At 39.0% G+C, this 26,730-nt stretch overlaps 1 protein-coding gene across 1 annotated transcript in view; it reads right to left on the bottom strand.

Moving 5' to 3' along the window:
- Positions 1–1,606: 1,606 nt before the first annotated feature.
- The window catches only part of gad2 (glutamate decarboxylase 2), a 126,534-nt gene continuing 101,410 nt past the window's right edge, over positions 1,607–26,730 (bottom strand). Inside the window, exons 12-16 of the mRNA XM_028804364.2 lie at positions 21,150–21,228; positions 18,960–19,109; positions 17,646–17,753; positions 10,606–10,695; positions 1,607–2,997 (exon numbers count right to left, since the gene is read on the bottom strand). Coding sequence (XP_028660197.1) covers positions 2,824–2,997; positions 10,606–10,695; positions 17,646–17,753; positions 18,960–19,109; positions 21,150–21,228 — 601 coding nt within the window. The 3' untranslated portion in view covers positions 1,607–2,823. The remainder of the gene's footprint in view (positions 2,998–10,605; positions 10,696–17,645; positions 17,754–18,959; positions 19,110–21,149; positions 21,229–26,730) is intronic.

The following is a 26,730-nucleotide window of genomic DNA, read 5'->3' on the forward strand; positions in this document are numbered from 1 at the left end:
TCTAAATAAATCATCTTACTGTTAATTTCTAAACCCTAAAACATTATAAACATCTTAATTTCGACACAGTTGACTACATTTTCATTTACGCAGTTACATTTTACCAAAATACACATGGACTCATATAATAAATGTTACATCATGAAAAAGCGTTACAAAGTGCTATTTGTTCATTCCATAATTCTTACGCGTCAAGAAATTGTCAGGACCTCATAATATTCTCACTGCTGCTTGCCATGAGTAGATTCTAGCACACATTTGCGATCATTGCTGGTTCACAGTCAATGTTCTGACACAACAATAGTGGTAGGAGAAAAGAAAATCTGCTGGTGATGTGAAGGGGGAAGCATAATGTCATGGAATGGCCGTGAAATTTGAAAAGAACTTTCAGAAGTGAAGAAGAACTGAAGTGTTGTAAAATTTTTGACTGCTAGTGTATGTTGGTTAGCATTTCTGAATGACCAGTTGGAAGTAGGGGTTCTTGGGGAGAACAGAAAGTCTGGCACAAAATTAATGAGAGGTAGAAGATGGGAAAGAGAGAATACCGGAGCCTGAGGTCTCTGGGGAACAATGTGATGGAGTGCTACTATAGCTTGATGAGAGTGGATACATGAAAAAATGCATGAGGGAACTATGGACGAATTAAAGACCAGCATCCCCTTGGAGCCAAAAACAACGACTGTAGTTGCCCACTGGTTCAACATAGTCAAGAGAAAGCCATTACCCCCAACAGGAGACTTAGGACTGCAAAGGACATATTAGAATCAGAATAACACCCAAGTATTTAAAGCAAAGTATATACGATATATATATATGAGGGTTGTTTCATAAGTTTTGAGACTTTTTTAAATAGATCCAACATGGTTTGGTCAATTCCAAAGAAAATTTTGACTCACATAACCTCGTCATTTGGCAACACTTCAGTGCTGTTCAACATACTCTCTCCCGATTTCAATGCACTTTTTCATGCGATAAATCCAACGATCAAAACAGTGACGAAAATCAGGTTCAGTCAGTTGGTCAAGCTGCTTCCACCACAGAAATGAGGCTGTCCCTGTCCTCAAAATCCATTCCTTTCAGCTCCTTCTTCACCGTCGGGAACAGCCAGAAGTCACAGGGTGCCAAATCTGGTGAATAAGGGGGCGGATGAAGGACTTCAATCCCAGATTTGGCGAGGAACTCAACAGTTTTGTTTGACTTGTGAGGCGGCGCGTTGTCATGGTGAAGGATGAAGTTTTTCAAGGTGCGATTAGGGCGACCTCTAGTGAGATTTTTGAAAACTTCTGGAAGGCACAGGGTTGTGTAGACATCAGAGTTCATCGTCGTGCGTTCAGGACGTGGAACTGAAGCAATAATTTTTTTGTACCCAAAAAAGACGGCAAACACGGTCCTCTTGGCTGACCTTTGGCGCCTGGCTTTCAGTGGAGGAAGGCAACCTTTTAGACCCCACTTCGAGCTCTTTTTCTCATCTCCATCTGTAGATGGGTGGGCCAAAAATTTATTAGAAGATGTGAAAGGATTGTAGAACAATAGAAAAAAATTTCGTCCGCCTCCGATGACGGCAAGTGACCGAGTCTCAAAACTTATGAAACAACCCTTGTATATATATATATATATATATATAATATTTTTAAGTAACTGTGGGGAAAGACACATGCCAAATAAACCTTAACAGCTTATTATAATAATAAGCTGTAAAACCAGCCAATTGCATATGCACTAATTGATTAGTATATGGTGGGCCATATAAAAATTGTTTGACTTCAGTGGGACCACAGCCTGAAATGGAGCAGCCACAGTGAAGGATGCAATAACCTGACATGGGTGTGCATAGTAAAGTCTGAACCCAATTTGACAGATAAGGAGAGGCTGAGAGCGGAAACCATTTTACTCAATCCATTAATTCAAATCTATGTCCCTGGAGTCCTTTGTTCAGAGTTGTATACCGGGCTTCCCTCAACAACTGAATTGGATTGTGAGGTTGAAAATGTGCTGAATAAAACAGGTATTTGTGAATTAACTGGACTCTTTAACATTTTTGACTTGAACTGTTGAAAGAATACAATCAAATTCAACTCAGAATTCTATGTAGTTGGGCTATTTATGAGATGCATATACACTCCACCCCTTGGTTAAATTAGATTCTGGTAATAGAGCCTGCAATTTTCCTTGTTTTGTGCATGAAATCAACAATAAAAATGGTTTGTGCTTCATACTTCTGCTGACTTCCTGAACATGTAAGTAAGTTTATCTGCACTTTGTGGAGTCACATAATTGGATCAAATAACGTCAACAAATACAACCTTATATCAAGAGATTGGGCTAATTACAACAAGATGGCTGCTCAATTGCAGTTTAGCGTTTCTCTTCTGTGACATTCCAAAATCAGGAAGTGAAAACGTCAGCCTCGGTTTGCTTGCATTCTGGTGCTTTTTAAGATTATCCAGCATTCTCAGCAGGGATTGTCATACTTCATAATTCAAAAATGCTCGAGGAGTACGTAAGCATTTGATAGGAATTTCAGGAGGAGCTTGCCTACCTTCAACATTTTCCACGTTCAGCCGCATTTACCATGCTCTGAGCAAATAAGCTTCCTCAAATGAAATGATGTCAACTTGGTCATTGTTTCACTGGATATTATGCAGGTTTCTGGATTACGTATAAAACATTTAAACAGATCAAATGTTGTTCACGTTTTTTTGTTTACGTCTACACCACATTACAGAAATAGATAATTCTGAAGGAATAAATTGAGGAAAGAAATACAGTTACATTCAGCACAAGCATCTCATTTGGCTACCAAACAATTTGGAATATGCAGAGTTATAAATCTTGTCCAAGCCGCTCTATTTCTTCAATGAGAAAATCAATGTCTTCAAAGCTTGCTGCGGGGTTTGAGATGACCATGCGGAAAAAATTCACCTTGTCCCCCTGTGGCTGGTAACTTACCATCGTGGTCCCATACTCCATCATCCTTGCCTTGATCACTGGAGCTACCTATCACCAGGAAACAAAAAAAAATTGTGCTGGCTTATGTTTATTTTTCTTTTTCTTTGTCTTGTTTGTTTGTGTTATGTTATTGAACTAGCAAAAAAATTGAAACAGTAACCAGGAGAAGAGATGTACTCAAAATGAAAAATATAAAAGGATCAAAAACCAAAAAGTGAAACACACCGTAAACCAAAACCAAAACAAGAGACAAAAATCAAAATGAAAACAAAAAATACAGACAAGAATCAAAAAATTGGAATATTTAATAACAATTCAAAAAGTACCAACCAAAAAGCTTTGTTTTGGTACCCAGAAGCTTGCATAATAAAGTGTTTATTGTAGTAGTTTACTGATTTGTTGACAACATGCTTTATGTAATTTTAATTTAATTTTCGAACAAAATTTTGATGAAAGATATTTCTTTCAGATTCTGATTCCATTTCACTCATGCTTTTATTGTTATGCTTGGAATTCCATTATGCATATAATACATTTTGATTAGCAAGCCAATGACATTTTTTCATGCCTTTGAACTTCATAGTTTAATTTTATACTGTTATTTCATTAGGGTGGCACGACGGCACTGCTGCCCCGCCGTAAGGAGACCAGGGTTTGCATCTCTGGGTTCCCACTGCGTGGAGTTTGCATGTTCTCACCATGTCTGTGTGAGTTTCTTCCTACAGTCCAAAGACATGCTGGTTAGGTGAATTGGCAACACTTAATTGGCCATAGTGTGTGTTTGGTGTGTGTGTGTGTGTGTGTTTGGGTCATCCTGTCCAGGCTTTGTTCCTGCCTTGCTTTGTCTGCTAGCTGGGATTGGCTTCAGCACCCCCTTCAACCCTGGTCTAGATTAAGCAGGTTAGAAAATGACCTGATATTATTTCATTACTGTTATTTGCCTAGAAATTTTCATATTGCTGCTTATTGCAACCCCATTTTCTCTTGTTTATGGTACCCAGAATTTTCACTATACAATTTCAAGTTGCTAGGGAGTGCAGTACCGAAAGTAATGTGTTGTTACGTCATTTAGGAAATGCTTTATAAGCAGACGTCATGAATGTTGACTCATCCGAGATTGCGGATACTGTGAATACCATAATATATGGAAGGGCATTCTAACTGTGATGGAAACTGATACCTTACCCAGCTGGGAGGCCATGGTGGAAACTCAACAAGAATGGAGGCTCAACCCGGCCTGGGAAGGGGTTTGGTTCCCAGTTGGACTGGAATGACAACAGAAGGACATGGGACACGAGGCAATTCATTCCTAAGTTCGAGAAGTGGCACTGAATTAATGAAAGAGCAGGTAAGATAGTAATGGAGTCCTTTCTAAGGATCCCAAAGACACCAAGAGTGCTTGGCGGCAGACAGGAGGACAGCTGACTCTGAGCGGTCGCCAATGGAGGCAGCCAAGACAGGAGTCGGAACTGAGGACTACAACTGCTGGTGTCTCCACCAGTTGCAAGACCTGTTGGGTGAGCTGAGGAAACAAAGGAGTAGGGGACGCACTGAGCTCAGAAAGAAGGTGAAAGAAAAGAGAGGACCCGATTTCTGTGTGGTTTTATTCCGGTTTTATTATTGATTAATTTATTGGATTTTTAACTCATGGATTACCACAGATATAATGGATTATTTATTTATTTTATTGAAGATTTTTGCACTGCACATTTGGACGTTTCTTTTTGTAAATAAACATACTGGACACTTTGCATCATCTCCTTGCTGACTGTGTGTCCTCATCTGCCCAGCTCATCCTCAGGTAAGTGAACAGCAGTTTCGGGTACGAGAGGCTCCTGGAAGCAATCAGGGAGTGTGGAGCTGACCTGGACCGTCACACTGTGATATTGTGTTGATTTCTGCCATTTTGTCTCAATAACTATAATCTGATTATGCAATGGGTGACATGTGACATCATAGACACGACTTGAGTTTCACAAATAAACCACTAAAAGACCAGGGGGGTATTTTCTGTACGTCGCTTAAATCATCCGAGATCAGGTGCCTCATCTTGGATAAGTTAATGCCGGTGACACTCATCCGGGATAGGTCGGTTTTTCAAACGCAGCCGTGTATTAGATTAGTGTAGCTGGATCTAATCATACGAGATGAATGCGCGCGCCCGCGCTGAGTGAAAAGCCCATATATATTGAGTCTAGAAAACATGATCAGCAAGTCTTTGATAGGCTGTAACAAAATGACGAAAGAACGGGCGCATTTTTTTTTCACACACGCGGCGCAAGACCTTTTATTCGAAGGACATGAAGAATTTCAAGATTTAATATGCACAAGGGGTAACACTGCAAAAGCAGCACAGACCAGAAAAGACGGCTGGCAAAAAGTGGCCGTCAAATTAAACGCTAAGTAGTGTACATTGTACTTACTGAATGCAGCGTTTCATTTCCTATGTGTCAGATTAATTATTATTTAATATGTCATAATTCCAGATCAAACGTGAGCACAAGGAGAACATGGGAACAGGTTAAAGTGAAGTACAAGAATATACTTCAAACTGGTAAATATTGGTATATAACTATTTAAAGAATTGTTGACACAAAGAATCATATATAATGTAAAGAACATTAATTTTAAAGCTAATAAGGAGGCAGACAAGCAAAAAACAGGTGGAGGTCCACGCGGTCCAGACCTAACCCCTGCAGAAGAGTTGGCTCTCCAGCAAAATGCCCATCGCCCTGTTTCTGAAGGGCATTCCATGGGGAAGCTCCTCCTCAGAACCAGTGGCAGGATGCAGGGGTCACTTCATTTCAGGTAAAGGATGGTCATTGCATATATTTGTCCTCAATGTGTGCCATAGGTATGTTCCATATAACCCTCTTTTTTGTTGGGTCAGTTGCAGGGAATGTCATATCCCTTGAACCTGTGTCTGACCAACGAGATATTGACGAAGGTCAAATATTTGATGAAGACACTGTGTCTGATTATTCATCAGGAGGAGAGGTACACTTTCCAAATAATATTTGATCAAACTCCACTGTGATCAGTTTCATGTGCCCCAATCACATTTGGAAATCCTGGTAATGAGAATGTTAGGCTGATTGTGGGATTCTTTATGGAACTGTGGGTGTTTTAGCCTGTGTATTACCTACCTGCAATGGCATGAAACGCCTCTTTTATTGTCTGCACACGCAGGTGTCCAGGAAACACAATGAAAACCCGAAGGAAATGTTTCAGAGCCAAACAGACTTTACGAATTGCCTGGCAAACTGCACTTTTCAATAGATGTTCAGCATCGCCTACAGTATATAAAAAAGTGCCGCTTGCAAGAAACCTCAAAGCAATGCCTACTGTCTGTGTGGTTGTGAGAGCCCGACTTCGCCGAGTTTGACTTCGAATATACGGAGCTAATAAATCTTTGAGGTACAATATTCCCTCTCGGCTAAAGCGGTATCTTTCGTACAGAATTTCCTCCGGGAGCAATAAAGGATCGTGCCGATCGCACAAAATCCTCTGCATATGAAATTCTCTTCGTATAATTTGCGCACCAATATCAATTGGTTGCTTATTCATGAACGGCAAAGCCCTGACTGGATGACTTCCACGCACCGTCACTGATTACGTGTGTAAACTAATCCTTGTTTACGTAGAACAAACCTGCTCCGAGAAGGTTTGAGGATTAGGATGTGTTGCTATGACAACACTTCCAGCAAGAGTTTCGAAAAACCGACAGATCCAGGATCAGGCAAAATCGACGTAATCCACGTACGAAAAATACCCCCCAGACTGTGCATTTGTTTATTTTTAATCCTCCGGTTTACAATGTTTTTGACTCCATTTTTAAGATTTTTGGGTCTCAAATTTGGGTTTCGTGATTTTTGGACTACAATCTTGTCATGTTTTTTGACTGTGTCTCTACTCATGACCAGTCTCACTAAAATACTGTTTTGCGTCAGTACAGAAACAAGAGAAGACTATTTTAGTCCACCAAGTTAGTTAATGAAAATTTTCGAAGCTCTCTCAAAGATTTATTTTTTACAAGTGACCAAAGAGACCTGCTGCAGTTAGAACCAACAGTGGATGCCTTGGAGGTTTATTTTCTCCCGGGGAGTTGCTGATTAGTTTTGATTTTCCTTTCCTCTTATGCAAAATGGCCATATCTCAAAGATATTATTAATTTATATATAGCATTTATGTTAGTTTGAAGTTGCTTTGTTGTACTGTGTGTTTAACCAATTTTTATGTGTAAACATTATGAATAAGTCAATACAGTCAGGTGCCAAATTTTATGACTGACCAATTTAAGGTGATTCATAGATACGACTGAGGACCATAGAAGAACATTAGAACAATTGAGACGAGAACAGGCCATTCAGCTCAACAAAGCTCACCAGTCCTATCCACTTATTTCTTCCAAAGTCAAGTTTTTAAAGTCCCTGAAGTCTTATTGTCTACCATACTTCTTGGTTGCTTATTCCAAGTGTCTATCGTTCTTTGTATAAAGAGAAATTTCCTAATGTTTGTGTAGAGAAAAGCCAAGCAAAATGACACCTTTTATTGGCTAACTAGAGTAATCTTTCTAGTTAGCCAATAAAAGGTGTCATTTTGCTTGGCTTTTCTCTACATTCATAATGGCTAACACGGTACAGCACCCTAGTACTAATGTTTGTGCAAAATTTACCCTTAACAAATTTCCAGCTGTGTCATCATGTTCTTGATGAACTCATTTTAAAATAACAGTCTCGATCCACTGTACTAATTCCCTTCATAATTTTAAACACTTCAATCGTGTCACCTCTTAATCTCATTTTGCTTAAACTGTAAAGGCTCAGCTCTTTTAATCTTCCCTCATAACTCATCCCCTGTAGCCCTGGAATCAGCCTAGTCACTCTTTGGACCTTTTCTAGCACTGCTATGTCTTTTTTTTTGTAGCCTGGAGACCAAAACTGTACATAGGACTCCAGATGAGGCCTCACCAGTACGTTATACAATACAATACAATTTATGTTTGTATAGCCCAAAATCACACAAGAAGTGCCGCAATGGGCTTTAACAGGCCCTGCCTCTTGACAGCCCCCCAGCCTTGACTCTCTAAGCAGACAAGGAGAAACTCTCAAAAAAAAAACCTTGTAGGGAAAAAATGGAAGAAACCTCAGGAAAGGCAGTTCAAAGAGAGACCCCTTTTCCAGGTAGGTTGGGCGTGCAGTGGGTGTCAAAAAGAAGGGGGTCAATACAATACAATACAATACAATACACATTATAAAGCTTGAGCAGAACCTCCTGTGACTTGTACTCCACACATCAAGGCGCTATATAACCTGACATTCTGTTAGCCCACTTAATGGCTTCTGAACACTGTTGGTAAATCGATAGCTTAGAGTCCACTATGACTCCTAAATCCTTCTCATAAGGTGTACTCTCGATTTTCCGACCGCCCATTGTGTATTCAAGCCTAACATTTTTACTTACTGTGTGTAATGCTTTACATTTACTGACATTAAGCCTGTATACCAAGCCTGTATGCTGTCCAAGTCCTTCTGTAACGATATAATGGATTCCAAATTATATGCTATCTTGGTATAATCTGCAAATTTAACCAGCTTGTTACTTATATTTCTATCTAAATCATTTATAGATATTAAAAAACACAGCAGCCCTAGCACTGACCCCTGCTGGATACCATTCCTAACATCGGCCATTCTGATGAATGGTTCCTCACACCATCACCCTCTCCTTCCTGTGTCTGAGCCAATTCTGCACCCATCTAAAAACATCACCCTGAACTCCCACTTCTTTTAGTTTGATGCCCAGGGCACTGAGCAGGCTCCTGACAATCATGGAGAATCCACTGCATCCACTAAACAGTATCATCTCCAGACAGAGGAGCAGCTTCAGCAACAGACTGCTGTCACCATCCTGCTCCACTGACAGACTGAGGAGATCGTTTCTACTCACTCTTTAATTTAATATTGTATTTTATCAGTATGCTGGAGTATGTGAATTGGGATTAATAAAGTATCTATCTATCTATCTATCTATCTATCTATCTATCTATCTATCTATCTATCTATCTATCTATCTATCTATCTATCTATCTATCTATCTATCTATCTATCTATCTATCATATAGTGCCTTTCCTATCTATCTATCTATCTATCTATCTATCTATCTATCTATCTATCTATCTATCTATCTATCTATCTATCTATCATATAGTGCCTTTCCTATCTATCTATCTATCTATCTATCTATCTATCTATCTATCTATCTATCTATCTATCTATCTATCTATCTATCTATCTATCTATCTATCTATCTATCATATAGTGCCTTTCCTATCTATCTATCTATCTATCTATCTATCTATCTATCTATCTATCTATCTATCTATCTATCTATCTATCTATCTATCTATCTATCTATCTATCTATCTATCATATAGTGCCTTTCCTATCTATCTATCTATCTATCTATCTATCTATCTATCTATCTATCTATCTATCTATCTATCTATCTATCTATCTATCATATAGTGCCTTTCCTATTTATCTATCTATCTATCTATCTATCTATCTATCTATCTATCTATCTATCTATCTATCTATCTATCTATCTATCTATCATATAGTGCCTTTCCTATCTATCTATCTATCTATCTATCTATCTATCTATCTATCTATCTATCTATCTATCTATCTATCTATCTATCTATCTATCTATCTATCTATCTATCTATCATATAGTGCCTTTCCTATCTATCTATCTATCTATCTATCTATCTATCTATCTATCTATCTATCTATCTATCTATCTATCTATCTATCTATCTATCTATCTATCTATCTATCTATCTATCTATCTTCTCATGTGGCACCTATTCAAATGCTTTCTGAAAGCATTTGAGACATTGCATTTATATAGTGCTTTTCAAGACACTCAAAGTGCTTTATATAGAGAGGGGAAGCCGCATCCACCTGGATGATACGATGATGGCCATTTTGCACCAGTACGCTCACCACACATTAGTTGTTAGGTGTTGTAGAGGTGAGAGAGACAGCTAGCCAGTTAGAAACAGCGGATAATTAAGAGATCAGAATGACCAGACACTTGATGGGCAATTTAGCCAGTTCATCAGGAAGCAAATTTCACATAATGCATGATGTGCAGGGACCACAGGTTGTCAGGACCAAAGTAGGGTGCCATTTTTACAGCACAGTGTCCCTGTCACTGCACTGGGGCTTTAGGATCCACACACAGACCACAAGGTAAGTACCTGCACCAACACCTCTTCCAGCAACAGCCCAAGATGGACTCCAATCCAATTACTGGCTGGGCCAGAACATGCTTATCTTCAGGTGGATTTCAGGTTTTGAGGGAAGAGTCTCATTTGGGAGACAAGTAACCCGCAAGATGGCACTCCAAACCAAATTCCTGACCGCGATCTACAGCAACTTTACGCTATCCAATGGCTATTTACTTTTTGCTAGTCTGTGCACCATTGAGTCCTTGTTTTTTTTTTTTTTTTTATGCTTTTTGAGTAAATGGGGTGGCCCCCAACATTTCACCTGAGTTCTGACCTTACTACCGGTCGACGGCACCTTACATTATCATAAGATACAACATATGTTAAACACAAAAAGTCAAAAGGCAAAAGTGCTTACCTTATGCAATCGTTTCATTCTCTCATCTTTATCTTCCACATACCGAAGACTCGGTGGGATATACCAGAAACACACGTTGGTATGCTGAGGCTAAACAAAAAGGTGGGAGTGTTAAAAATCTAATAGCAAGGATTTCTGTTTGAATGAGTGAAAATGAATTGACTTTAGACACATTTTATATTAAAGACTTACTGCAATTGCTTCTTGTTTGCTGCAGATATTTGGTATGCAATATTTCAGCCAGGGTTCCTCCCCTGGTGGGGGTTCAGATCCTTGTTTGATGTCCTTTTTGTTCACTTTAATTTATGTCAATGTTGATTTTGTTTATTCCCCGCTGTACTATTTATGCCCGTGTTATGTTCCATATAATTTGTGGGTGGTCCCCCAAGAGGTGGGTCCACCTGCCAATCACCGCAAGGGGCTGGCCTCACCCTTATAAGGTGGGGGGCAACCCACAGTTCCTTGTGGTGCATCATAATGTAGTGTGGTGTGTTCTCTTGAGATTTGTTTTACATATTGTGATTATTTGGATTTTTGAATCTGTGCTCTGTTTTTGACTTGGCTTTGAATTTCGTATTGGGGCTTTTGTTTGCTTTGGATTGCCTTTGCCCTTCCATTGTAGACTTTTGTGCTCCAGGGAGCAATTTTGCATTAATAAATCTTTTTTTAGAAAGATTTTACATGACCCCTTTATGTCTCTAGCCAGGGTTTTTAAAGGTGTTTCCCCTTCTAGTGGGCATTTTTAGAAATGCTCGGGACTTATGTACTTTAGGGCTCTGTAGCACATACCATTATTATCTTTATTTTAGAATTAATGATCAGTAGTACTCTGATTTACATTTATGGACAGCCTATAAGTTATTTGCTTACTCCCACATGGACAAGGCCGGTACCACAGTCAGGATAAGGTCCTATCTGTGTCTTATTGCTTAGAGACTTTTATTATAGGCGTTTTACCAGCACAAGAACTTTATATTATTGTTTTTCCAAATATAATTGGTTTTCAGGAACCAATGAGTTCCTGTATGATATAGGCCCTGGGCCACTTTTGTGTTGCATGTTCCCACCACACAACAGGAACCTTTATGCAAAATCAGCCATGGTATCTGTTAAAGACCTGTCATAGAAGAATTTCAAAATATTTGCTACTCCTTGCCCTATGTGTACCTTCAGCACTTTTCCTCTGTATTCATGTATATGTTAACACCTCTTCACTGGCACTCTGTCCCTTGAGCAAATTCCCATAAAGCCTGCTTCTTAGACTCTCATTATTTTTGAAGCACCTTTTCTTGCCTTCTGTCCAGTTTTATACTTGCTATCTTTGAAGGCGACTGTCTCAATGTGCTTCATATGCCTTTACTCCCCCTTGTGCATCTCACACACTCGCACTTCTGAGGCTCTTCTTGACTTTATCACCGCTTTTAGCACCATCCTGCCTCATCAACTGGGAAAGAAGCTGAAGGCTTTGCATTTTGATGCTCCCACCATCTTCTGGATCATGGACTACCTGATCAACAGACAGCAGTTTGTGAGGCAGAGTGACTGTGTTTCAGAAATGGTGGTGTGTAATACTGGAGCACCTCAAGGAACTGTCCTGTACCCCTTCCTGGGTACCCCTCTACACAACAGACTTCCAGCACAATACCAGCGCTTGCCATCTACAGACATTTTCAGATGACTCATCCATCATAAGCTGCATTAATAATGGAGATGAGTCAGAGTACAGGAAGGTTGTGGAGGAGTTTATCTTGTGGTGCAGGGACAACAACTTGCAACTCAACAGCCAAAAGACAAGACAAAAGAACTGGTGGTGGACTGCAGGCATGCTAAGGAGCCTCTGAGACCAGTCACCATTCAGGGGGAGGACATAGAAGTGGTGCAGAGCTACAGGTAGCTTGGGGTTCACATGAACCACAAATTGGACTGGTCTGACACCGCAGAGGCCAGAGCAGTCTGGACTTGCTAAGGAGACTCCGGTCTTTTGACGTGTGCAGCAAGCTGCTGGAAATGTTCTATCAGTCCATAGTAGTGAGTGTGGTGCTCTTCACTGCAGTCTCCTGGGAAAACAACTTGAGCAAACTTATCGGGAAAGCCAGCTCCATCACTGGGTGAACCCGGGACACACTGGAAGCTGTGGTGAAAAAGGGGATGATGTCAAAATTTGATGATATCACGAAAAATCTATTCCATCCCCTCCAGGAAGTGCTGCCTTTTAGCTTGTTTCACCAGGGTGTGCCTGTGTGCCCACTGCTATCATGCAGTTCAGTGCTTCAGTTCTTGTTAAGTTTATTTATGCATTTATTTATTGATTGATTGATTGATTGGCTGTATGATGTGCCCTGGAAGCCTGAATTCTTGTGTTTTATGTTTCTGCTTCTGTATGCCTCTAAATTTCCCCATGGGGTTTATAAAGTTTACCTAATCTAATCTAGTGTCACTTAGACTTTTTCAACCAGCATACATACAACGGCCAAACATACTAAACACCAGGTAATAAACAATAAGGCTGTTTTTAATTTGCATGGTCTTATGCCCACAGTCATACCGTGCCAGTTCTTACACCCTTATCCACATTATCTGCTTTTTAGTCATTATGCCTTTAAAGGGCTGGGGGCGGTCCCTTAACTGTGATGGACAGGTGGCCCTGCCTCTAGGGGATCCACCCACAAAATACAAGGAACACGAGAGTATTACAAGACACATACAGAGATGCTAAATAATAACCAAATAAAATAAAAGTAATATAATAATTAAACAAAAAATAAAAAACAGAAAAATATTATTAAAAAAAAGGTCTGAATTAGCATACGCCACCCTAATTCAGAGTGTTAATAAGAAATGTAATGATTTACTTCAAGAACTAGAAGTACATAATGAACATTTACATTTACTCATTTGGCTGATGTCTTTATCTAAGGTGACTTTATGATTTATGATACAATTGGTGACATTTCTTTTTAGTTTTCGAATTGGAGCACAGGCACGTCAAGGGACTTGCTCGAGGTCACACAGTGTCAGTAGCGGGATTTGAACTCAGTTAGGTGTCTAAAGCGTAACAACTACATTCTACTGTCATTGTAATTAATAATAATAATAATAATTCATTACATTTATGTAGCGCTTTTCTCAGTACTCAAAGCGCTATCCACACAGGGAGGAACCAGGAAGCGAACCCACAATCTTCCACAGTCTCCTTACTGCAAAGCAGCGACACTACCACTGCACTACCTGTGAGGACAATTTTTTGACCTAATTGGTCAATTTTCACCCTCTGATGGAGGTCCATAGAGGGCTAGATCTGTAGTAAAAGATCAAAAATCAAAAATATCATCATATTCATAATCAGTGACCTTGAAATAGTCTAAAATGATAGCCAACATGCTTAAATTTGAAAATTTTTCACCTTCTGGGAGTGGCTCTTAGAGGGCTAGGACCACCGTTAAATAATCCAATACCAAAAATATTATATTAGATCAAAAACCTTGAAATAGCATAAAACGGCATTCCTCGTGTTTATGTTAAGGATGTCATTTTTTTTTTAATTTTGAGGAAAGGAGTAACTTTCACCCTTCGTATCCCATTAGGGGGTGAACCTTTGGAGTCATTTGATATGGCATGCACAAGTCCTTCAGATCATTTTTTTGCTGAAGATACTTAATGGTTTACTCTTTATCATGAGGATGTGATTTCCTACAGAATATATGGTCCAAAAATTAATATATACTGTAATTGTGAAGAAATAACTTGGAACTTGGAAAAATACCAAACTTATCCTTTAAAGCAATAGCAGGGGTTAAAAGCAAGGTTATTATAGTTTTGCCTTTTTATATTAGTTTTTATTTCTATATTTTTTCTGACCTTACTTGGAAATTCAGTTTAGTTTTAGTTTTCCTTCGTCGTGTATTTTTAGTTTTAGTTTAGTTTTTATTTCACAAAGACATTTCTATTTTATTTTTATATATATTAGTTTCAGTTTTAGTTTTAGTAATTATGGCACGGAGCGCCTACGGAGTTAGTTTTGTGTCACAATCAGACAGAACTGTACACTTAACAGATTTGGATATGAGTTTAATGCTAGTGGAAGCTTACTACACTGCCTGGTTTACTATCTGGTTTTGTTTTTGTCTGATAAAAACAAGCATAATCAAACTAGACACTGAATATGAACAATTTTACACAATTTTATAATTTTTAAAATATTTTCTCATGAAAATCACAGGGGCTTAGGAAGAACAGGGCTCTTAGACTTGAATGAGTGTGCAGACTCCACCTAGCTGTATTGAGGGAAACAAAGAACAACAAGCATTAGTGTCAAGGTTAGGGACAGCGAGTCTTGAACAGACCACCATAAAGGACAGTAAACCGATAATGAGCAGAGTAAGAGCAGGTAATAGGAGTACGGACAGGCATAAAGCAACAGAGACAGCGTCTGAGATTAAGAACAACATATACATTACCTAAACCTGTTTATCCAGAGTAGGATTGCAGGAAATCTGGAGCCTACCGCAGCAGGTTTGGATTGAAGGCAGGATAAATCCCTGGTATGCAATATGTATGATATGGCTGATGTTAAGAACAAAAAGAATATGATATTTCAACTATCTATTTTGAGAGAGAAAAACATTGAAAAAAGGGAGACAAATATTTCACTTGTCAGACTCTCTACCTTTGTTTGTATCGCTTCGTTGTTAAACAATGTTTTTAAAGCAAAAGTAATTGATCAGCAACAATATGCTGATCTTGTACGATGACCTAGTCAGTCTCTCGATCAGTGTCGTTTTATTATCAAAAACTGGGAGTGGACTCCCCTCAACTTTCGTGTATGCTCAGATATGGGGATGGATATTTGAGGAGTAAACCGCAAGACAATGATTATTTTTTATATTATGCACATTAAGGAACCATCAACAACAAATCAAATTAATTATATATTGAACAATTATTATAAAAGTAAAGTTGAAAAAATCATACTCGTTTTTTTTTTCATACAGCTGCAGAGTCTGTGTTCAGGTAAAGTACCACTTCCGGGTGATGGATTTGGCCCAAAAGTTAATACAGATCTATAATTGTGGTGTAACATCCACATGCTGAATTTCATCCATCTATCTAGTTGAGTTTTTGAGTTATTGTGTTTATACACACAGGCAGACACAGACATACATGCGTGCGCGTACGCACACAATTCCAAAAAACAGTATTGTTGGACACTGGTTAGTCTATAACGTCAAGACTCATCAAAATATCGAAGTCGAATTTTTTCATGATTACTATACTTTGTATATGAGAAAGTGAAAACGATTTCTCCTGTGCAAAGTGGCAGGTGAATTGCTGTTAACAAAAAGCAGACACCTGAGAAATAAACTGAAACATTACTCACTCGTGATTTTTCTGTCCATATGGTAAACGTTTTGTTGACCAGCACATTCTGATTTCAGCCATTTGAATTACATCTTGATGATACAACAAGCACAAAGAAAGGCGGCATGGAAATCGCTTTCTATTTCTCACGCTTTACGCCCCCGCACTCAGCTTGCTCTGTCACCGCAAATGCTGTGTGAACAGCCGCCCTCAGTCACCAGCCGCCGTTCACTGGATGAATGTATGCGGGCGGCACGTGGTGGATGACTTTCTGTTTTAGAGTTAAAACTTACAAGGGTTAAAGACTAACGGCAAGAATATTAATTCAAAAACGAAAACTAAAAATATTTTAGTAAATTATTATTTTATTTCAGTTAGTCTTTCCAGCTACTTTAATAGTTTTGTTAAGTTTTAGTTTTTCATTTTGGTTTTGTTAATTATTTTATTTCAGTTTACTAAAATGTTTTTTTAATAATAGTTTCAGTTTTGATTTTAGTTTTCGTTAACTATAATAACCTTGGTTAAAAGGCAGGAAATCGGAGCATCAAGAGATGAGCAAAACTTAAGATCAGCAATCAAAACCACCAAAATTGAACCTGAGAACAGCAGCTTCTCCATTTATGCTGCAGATTGCAGTCCCCTCACCCGGATGCATAATCTGCTGGCCCCGCCTCCTGAGGCTCTACATACAGGAGGCAGGGCAGTTAAAAATAACAGAGCAAACTAACCTATTACAGCATTAGATGAAACTAATAAACACATTATTAAATAAACAAAATTCGGAGAGAACAAACCAACAACAGATTTAATAACACAATATGAAAATTATATTTTACCACATCACTGTTCATAGCCACCTCCTTAGTGCACTATGCCATACACAACATAGGAGCAATAATCTTCTTCATGATCTCCATATTTCTTCAAAGCAGTACTGTGCCTGGGTCACTCATGAACTTCCAGTTGTGCCACACTTTGCATTACATCATTCCTCTTTTACACGTTACATATTTACTAGGTAATACAAGAGTCTGTGTCCAGTCCTTCAGAGCAATCTGATTGGTCATTTTGACTTTGGTGACCCAATGAAAGAGGAAGTGCGAGTGTGTGAGATGCACAAGGGGGAGTAAAGGCATATGAAGAACATTGAGACAGTCGCCTTCAAAGATGGCAAGTATAAAACAGAAGGCAAGAAAGGGTGCCTCAAAAATAATGACAGAGTCTAAGAAGCAGGCTTTATGGGAATTCGTTCAAGGGACGGAATGCCAGTGAAGAGGTGTTAACATATACATGAATACAGAGGAAAGGTGCTGAAGGTACACATAGGGCAAGGAGTAGCAAGTATTTTGAAATTCTTCTATGACAGGTCTTTAACAGATACCATGGTTGAGTTTGCATAAAGGTTCCTGTTGTGTGGTAGGAACATGAAACACAAAAGTGGCCCAGGGCCTACAGTACATCATACAGGAACTCATTGGTTCCTGAAAACCAATTATATAAAGTTCTTGTGCTGGTAAAACACCTATAATAAAAGTCTCTAAGCAATAAGACACAGATTGGATCATCCAGAGGTTACAGGCAGGCAGAGAGAAGGTCCATGGCGAAGCCCTAGCCCACATTCCAGTCCTGACACATACAATCTGGTAAATATGAGGAAATAAACTGTGAATAGGAGAACTTACTTTGCCGTCAAATATCATCTCATAGCCTTCTCGGTTCTTGATTTTATTGTACAGGTATTCCGAAAGTTCTAAGCATTTGTCAATTTGAGCTTCAAATCCTATGGTACCCTAAAGAAAAAGAGAAACACCAAATTAGGGTTACAACACCTTGGGATATGACATACTAAAGGAAGGAAACAAAAAAAGTAAACTACAGTAAAGAATAATAAATTGTTAAACTTTTATTTGATTATGTTGATTATTATAGTGTAGCCCAGAAAAATGGTAAAAGTATTAACTTTGGCAGAAATTTATAATAAATAGAAACCCTGTAATTTAGTATTTTCTTTAATATGTAAATTCTTATTAGTTGTCCCTTTAGTACTCACTGTTCATTTTTAAAAATTTCATAAGATCAAAAAAATATATTCTTTGATCAACTTAATGTAGGTCAGGAATTTACATTTTTAGATTTTATGACATCCAGGGGGCGTCACCGAGCCCCAGACCCCGGAAACATTGGAACAACATCAAGTCCAGGGTTCATTTAATAAATTATTTTAACTGATACCTTTACACATTTTAAGGTCACACACATGCACAATTGCTTCTTCTTTTTCTTCCTTCCTCTCCTTCCACTGCTCCAGGTGAGCTTTGTCCCCCGCCTGCTGATTCTGACTTTCTGAGGTGAAGGAGAGCTGCTCCTTTTATCCAGGACCCAGGAGTACTTCCGGTGCTAGGACATGGCTTGTTAGAAGTCCTATAAAGTAGGGGTAGCAAATCTTTGCAGCATCTTGGGTTTTCCCATTGGACTACGAATCCCAGCATGCCCTGTGGTTGTCCAAATGGGTAACGAAGCCCAGGAATGCTGCCACCTATCATGATGGGGGGATCAAATAGTCAAGGCCATTTGCCCCCCCACTTTTTCTCTCTGTTATGCTATACCGGCCTCCCAGCCGGTGTAAGGTTCTTTTGTAAAGATGCTCCTGGATGCCAGTGTCACCATTAGTTCATTGGCCCCTTCTGCCAGTCTTTTGGTCGAGTCAGGGAACGTCCTGCTTTTGTTCCTTTCCCAGTAATGGTTTAGTTTCCTAGCTGAGCAAGGGTCCTTGAACCGTCCCGGCCAAGTCGCCAACCCTTTTACTGCAGAAGGGGCCTGAATTGCCTCAAAAGCCCGCACATTGTAATCTTTTTAGTTAGCCAATAAAAGGGGTCGTTTTCCTTGACTTCTCACTACATTCATAATGGCTAACACGGTACAACACCCAAGTACTAAATACTTATAAATGAAACCACAGAATCCTCTATCTCCATAGTTTTTCATTTAATACTTACCTTTGCTCTCCACATCAGCCACAGTTTAAAAATGTCAACATGGCGGCCGCACTGAAGAGCTTTGTCTCCAGTGTCATATGAGAGGTCATAGTGCTTATCTTGCTGGAAGAGGTAGCAGGCATGCATCTGATTGCATTTTTGCATCAATCCCTATTGATAGATAAAGATTACAGAAATTAAAGATGTGTTACAATTGGTAGATTTGTTTAAAATGTACTATTATATCAGTCAGAAGGACAAGGCCCCCATTTATAAAAAGTTCTTTCCTTCCATCCTCTGCTCACAAGTGTGCTGTGCCGAAGTCTTCATTGTGTGAACTCTCTACGCTCACCGTCGATGTCCGTCTTTTATTCACGTCTTGCTAATTGGAGACGATTACTAAACTGCACTCAAAAAAATAACTCTTTGGACTGAATTCATTTTTTATGACAACAACAAGAAGATGGTTGGTTTCATTAAAATTAAACTCCACCTAGCTACGTACATCATGTGTAATTAATATTCAAACTGTATTGATACTGTTACAGTTATTAAACCTGTAGCCACGTTACCACCTAAGGTAAACAAAACCTGACCTACAGTCTGACCTACAAGGTGCTACAGAGCCATCCATAATGTTTGAGACAAAGACCCCTTTTTCTTTGATTTCCCCTTCAGCTCCAAAGTTTAAAATTACAAATCAAACAATTTAGACATTTAAAGTGTTTAAAGTGCACATTGCAGTCTTTTTTTAAGGTTATTTGCATACATTTTGGTCACAACATGTAGAAAGGACAACGCTTTTTCTATATGGCTCCCCCATTTCATAATGTTAGGAACACAGCAATGGCAGGTCTGTTAAAGCCGTCATATTTAGTTCTTTGCCGCTCATCTCTTGCATGTAATGACTGCTTAAAGTCATCGATTCATAGACATCACCAAGTGCTGAGGATCTTCTCTTCTGCTCCGTCCAGCCTCTAAGGCAGCCATCTTGAGCTCCTGCTTGTTTAGAGGGCTTGGCTCATTATCTTGTTGTAGGATGAAGCACCGTCTAGTGAGTTTGGAGACATTTACTGAACTTGAGCAGATCAGATGTTTCTACACACCTCAAAATTCATTGTGCCACTGGAGTCAGCAGTTCCATCATCAGTGTGCCAGGACCTGTGGCAGCCATGCATACTCAAGCCATAACACCCCCAAATGAGGTGGTCTGCTTTGGTTCTTGGGCAGTTCCTTTTTGATTCCACACTTTGCTCTCGCCATCACTCTGATGAGGTTCACCTTTGTCGCGTCTGTCCACAAGACCTCTCCCAGAATTATGCAGGCTCTTTGAAGTCCTTTATATAAACTGTAATCTGGCCAACCTGTTTTTGTGGCTAACTAGTGGTCTGCATGTTGCAGTGTTTCCTCTGTATTTCTGTTCATCAAGTCTTCTGCTGATAGTCATCTCTGACACGTCCACATTGGCCTCCTGAAGAGACAGACATGGGAGCTTTTTCTTTCCCATAGTGAGTATGCTTCTGCCACCAGCAGTGGAGGTCTCCATTGGTCTGCTACTCCCTTTGTTATTACTGAGCTCACCAATGTGTTATTTCTTCTTAATGATATTCCAGATAGTCGAGTTAGGTCATCCTAAGGTTTTACTGATGTCTCCATTGTCTGATTCTTGTTTTTCAGTTTATGATTTTCAAAAATGGGAAAAAAGTCTGAAGAATCTATCTATCTATCTATCTATCTATCTATCTATCTATCTATCTATCTATCTATCTATCTATCTATCTATCTATCTATCTATCTATCTAAAAAATGGAAAAAGTACTGTAAAATACCCATTAGCCTTAGGGCTGATGAAGTAACCTTTAAAAGTCCCCTCACTAGGGGTTAAATTAAGGATAGGAGTAGGGGTATCTATCTATCTGTCTGTGGTGTGCCATCTGTTGGAATGAAAAATACAATGCACTTTATTACTACACATCTATCTATCTATCTATCTATCTATCTATCTATCTATCTATCTATCTATCTATCTATCTATCTATCTATCTATCTATCTATCTATCTATCTATCTATCATGTATAGTGCTATACTTATGTTTCAGCATCAGAATTATTATAATTCATCACATCTCTGTAATTCATCTTTCTGCTTTACCATTTTTATTCTACAGTAACCTTTTCCTGTAGAAAAGATGCACCAGTGCCAGCACTAACCTCTTCTCTGATCAGTAGAGCAGAGCACTGCAGTGGGACAGACATCATCTTGTGTGGGTTCCAAGTGACAGAATTGGCCCTTAAAATTTAAACAGACAGATGTCAAATAGAAGGAACTTTGGACAGTTGGAGAAAACAAGAACACAGAGGAAAGCATTGAGAGCACTGAGGATAACATTGAAATTGTACAAATATGGCACCCGTTCATCCTTATAAGTTGATGTCACATTACACAACTTTTAGTCAGAGGGAATATCAGACTTCACGACTGAGTTGCTGATCTCATCGGCTGGTATTATCATATTACAAGACTAGTTTTGCAGGGTATGTTTAATTACCTGACTGCATGATGACTTGCCAGCACAGTTTCACATTTCTAAAGAATCGAGAGTTATGCCTCTTTTTCTGACATAGTCACTGTATGTGTGAAGTCTTTACAGGTATGGCAAATTCAGCAGCAATCTATGCTTTTTTACTTTCTCGTATATGAAGTATATGGAAAGTATTGTAATCGTCCAAAGATTTGATGTCAAAGTTTTGATGAATCTCGACGTTTTAGACCTCCCTGACTTTCTCGTATACAAAGTATTGGGAAAGCATTGGAATCTTCCAAAAATTCAATTTCATGATTTTGTTGAATCTTGACATTTTAGACCTCCCTGAGTCCGAAAATACCATTTTTGGAATTATGTCTGTCTGTCTGTGGTGTGTGTGTATGTAAATACAATAACTTGAGTAAGCTTTCACTGCAGTCAACCAAATTTTGCATACAAGTATTAAGGTACAAACCGCAGATTTCTATCAACTTTTTGGCTATTTCCGATAACCGGAAGTGGTACTTTGCCTTTTAATTATGCAGCTGCAGAGTCCGATTTATTCAACTCTACTTTGCTAATAATTGTTCAATTAATTATTAATTTGATTTGATTCATTGTTGATGGTTCATTAATGTAGATGATATAAAAATATAATAATTATCTTGTGGTTTACTACTCAAATATACAGTATATCCCCATATCTGAGAATATGAGAAATTCTTGTTTGTTCCCATTCTGTCACGGTGTGTAAAAGACGCATCAGACAGGCGAGTCTCTCTTCTATTTGCCAGGTCCAGTACACTGGTGTTCCTTATTTCTTGTCTCTGTATTATGTGGGTATTGTATGTTTAGGTGAGTGCTCATCGGTTCTCAACTCTCACACACACAAATCCATCCCTACGACTTAACGCATAGTCACAACTTTTTGATTTTGTTTATCGATGAAGTCACAGACTGGATGGATTGAGTCGCTCAGGATGTCAGACTTCATGACTGTTTATCATGGGAGAATGTGCAGCTAAAATGACATAAAGTCTGCAACTGACAAAACACTGGAAAGGTTGTGTAATGTGACTGAACCAGTTGTAGGGAGGCAGAGTCTTGGTAACATCATCCAAAAACAAAGAATCAAATATGAATAGAAGACAAGACCACCCCTACAGTTGGTCGACTTAAACGCACTACTCATCACATTGAAACTTAACACCATACCCGTTCACATCAGGGTGGTTGAGATATACCAATAAAAATAAAAAACATTACAACAAGAAATTCAGAAAACTCTAAAATCAGGACATTTAATCTCTCTTTGGGTTTGACCCACTTAAACAGGCTCTGTTGGCAGGAGGGCCTCTTGAAGTGTCAGACAAGGCGCTGAGGAGCAGCTACATTTTGTTCCTTTGCCATTTTCTTTGTACACCCCTTAGGTGACCCTCCCTGTCTTTTGTTACAACATCAGCACATGCAGCATTTAATATATTTTGTTCCATTATTCTTGGAGAGGGGGACGCACACTGGGGGAGCATCATCATAAGAAAAACAAATTTATGTGTTGTGATGATGCCGGTCCCCTGCAGACTCCCTCTTCTTACATGGGAGTCTGCTGAACCAACACCGTTGATAGTTATGATGAGATGAGCTGAGAGATGAGGACAATTCTCTGATGATGCCAGAGGATGGTGGAAAAAGTGCCCAAGTGCTTTTATTAAAAAACAGTCAAAACAAAAGTAAAACCAACAAAAGTGTCAATTGTGCAGTATTCTAAAAAAAGGACAAACATAAATCCATAAAAATCATTTTGAAAAGTGGGGATAAAAATCAATAAATAAATCCATTAAAAATCAGAGGTTAAAAATGCAGGCTAACTCCTCGCAATCTCAGCCCAACTCCTTCTGCCCACTGCTTACATAGCTGGCGGAGACTCAGCAGCCACAAGCTCCATTATGCCGACCCCCGTCTTGACTGCCACTGGACATCGCAGCCAGACCATCTGAAGTTGGCTCTCCTCCCTTCTTCTGTCACGCTTACTTGATCGCACATTGGAAGCCTAGGGAGGGCACCTGCCTTGCTCGCCACACTCCACCCGAATATTCAATGGGGCGAACTAGCCTCTAGAGCGCCACAGCCAACGCTTCTTTACGGGGCCCCAGCTCGTGCTGTCTCCTCCTTTCAGGTGGCCAGATCGTCCTTCCCAAGCCTGCCTTTCACGTCTTTTAACCTCACTTTCCTTTCGATCTTTTATTTTTCTTTGATCCCTTCCCTCTCCTTTTGTGCTGGCATGTATATATACAGTCATATGAAAAAGTTTGGGAACCCCTCTCAGCCTGCACAATAATTGACTCTCCTTTCAATCATAAAGATAACAGTGGTATGTCTTTCATTTCCTACAAACATCTGAGTACTGCGGTATTTTCCGAACAAAGATTTCTAGTGAAGCAGTATTTAGTTGTATGAAATTAAATCAAATGTGAAAAACTGGCTGTGCACAAATGTGGGTCCCCTTGTCATTGTGCTGATTTGAATGCCTGTCACTGCTCAATGCTGATGACTTGCAACACCAAATTGGTTGGATGAGCTCGTTAAGCCTTGAACTTCATAGACAGGTGTGTCCAATCATGAGATATAAAGGTATTTAAGGTGGTCAATTACAAGTTGTGCTTCCTTCCCTTTGACTCTCCTCTGAAGAGTGACAGCATGGGATCCTCAAAGCAACTCTCCAAAGATCTGAAAACAAATATTGTTCAGTCTCCTGGTTTAGGGAAAGGCTACAAAAAGCCATCTCAGAGGTTTAAACTGTCAGTTTCATCTGTAAGGAATGGAATCAGGAAATGGAAGGCCACAGGCACAGTTGCTGTTAAACCCAGCAGGTCTGGCAGGCCAAGACAAATACAGGAGCGACATATGGACAGGATTGTGAGAATGGTGACAGACAACCCACAGATCACCTCCAAAGACCTGCAAGAACATCTCACTGCAGATGGTGTATCTGTACATCTTTCTACAATTCAGCGCAATTTACACAAAGAACATCTATATGGCAGGGTGATGAGAAAGAAGCCCTTTCTGCACTCATGCCACAGAGTCGCTTGTTGTATGCCAATGCTCATTTAGACAAGCCAGATTCATTTTGGAACAAAGTGCTTTGGACTGATGAGATAAAAATTGAGTTATTTGGTCAAAACAAAAAGCTCTTTGCATGGCGGAAGAAGAACACCGCATTCCAAGAAAAACACCTGCTACCTACTGTCAAATTCGGTGGAGGTTCCATTATGCTGTGGGGCTGTGTGGCTAGTTCAGGGACTGGGGCCCTTGTTAAAGTCGAGGTCTGATGAATTCAACCCAATAGCAATAAATTCTTCAGGATAATGTTCAAGCATCAGTCACAAAGCTGAAGTTACGCAGGGGTTGGATATTCCAACAAGACAATGACCCAAAACACAGTTGGAAATCTACAAAGGCATTCATGCAGAGGGAGAAGTACAATGTTCTGGAATGGCCATCACAGTCCCCTGACTTGAATGTCATCGAAAATCTATGGGATGATTTGAAGCAGGCTGTCCATGCTCAACAGCTATCAAACTGAACTGAACTGGAGAGATTTTGTATGAAGAATGGTCAACAATACCTCCATCCAGAATCCAGACACTCATCAGAGGCTATAGGAGGACAGCGTCTAGAGGCTGTTAGATTAGCAAAAGGAGGCTGAACTAAGTATTGATGTCATATCTCTGTTGGGGTGCCCATATTTATGCACCTGTCTAATTTTGTTATGCTGCATATTGCATATTTTCTGTTAATCCAATAAACTTAATGTCACTGCTGAAATACTACTGTCTCCATAAGGCATGTCGTATATTAAAAGGAAGTTGATACTTTGAAAGCTCAGCCAATGATAAGCAAAAATCCAAAGAATTAAGAGGGGTTCCCAAACTTTTTCATATGACTGTACACACGTCTCCATGGGTGCAGTGCCTTAATCACACGCCGCAGGAAGCCAATGAAGCAATTGAGAATGATTGCACCCGCGTGTGCAGGTGCGACTTGCTCCAACTACCTCATTAACTCCCTGCAGTCGTGCAATCGCACCCACGGAGAGTGACACAGCTTTATGGATTTAAAACTGGCCCTATTTTTTTTTAAGCTGCGGACCCGCTATACCACATGTGTAAGAGACAATCTTAGAAAGTAATGCTTAAAGTTAAGTTAAATTCATATTAGTGTTTGCTTAGTCATAGTCATATACAATGGCATAGCCTTTTTTCCCTCTGTAAGTTAATAAGAGATAGAACTTTCTTGCTATAACTAAGATATAGTGTGTTAATTGAGTCAGTTGTTGTTTAGAATAAAGCCCAGTACACAGGGACTTAAGAAATGGGATAGGCATACAGTTTTCCAACTGTTTTGAAATGGTTCAGAAACATTTAGAAGTGATTTGTAACGATTAGAAACGAAACAAGATTTAAGCTTTGAACAGAACTTTTCTTAACAAGAACTTTTGTTTTGCTATATCCATTCTCTCTATTTTGTGTGAACTGTTTTACTTTGAATTTTTACTAAAGCTTTTAAAAACGAAGATATTTTATCTGTGGAATCAGTTCGACGTGTCAGGCTTTTGCTGAATCCCATTAACAAGTTGGAGCTGTTGAACTTTGGTCATTTTGGATAAAAGCAGCTACAATATGTTTTACATTAAAAATTCCTTTCAAAATATTTCTTGAATTTTTATTTTTTTTCTGGCACAGGATAGGTTTAATTCATTTATTTAACCATCCATTTTCTGAGTTTTTAAACAATGCGGAGATGCCACAAAAAAACAAACAGCATTAAAAGAATTGTGACGAGAACATATCGTTCAGATGAACAAGTTCACTTTCAGTGGCAAGAAAAAAATATATTAATCCTTTAGAAATCATCACATTATGTGTAAATGTGTTTTAAAATGTGATCTGATCTTCTTATAAGTTACAATAATGAACAAACACAATCTGTTATAACTAATAACACACACATTATTGTATCTTTCTTGCACACAGTGAATACGTCATTCAAACATTCACAGAGTATTTTGGAAAAATTCTATACACCCCTAAATTAGTTTAGATAGAACATTATGTGCCCCCAGGATGAATTTTGGCTATTTACAGAAGATCTTTAAATAGCAAATAAATAGATAAATAAATACAAATACAGTATATGCACACACACTATGCTGTGAACACACACCAGAATGACTTAAAAGAAATAAGATTACAAAAGAAAGAAAA

Source organism: Erpetoichthys calabaricus, chromosome 6 (genome assembly GCF_900747795.2).
Source record: "Erpetoichthys calabaricus chromosome 6, fErpCal1.3, whole genome shotgun sequence".
NCBI lineage: Eukaryota > Metazoa > Chordata > Cladistia > Polypteriformes > Polypteridae > Erpetoichthys > Erpetoichthys calabaricus.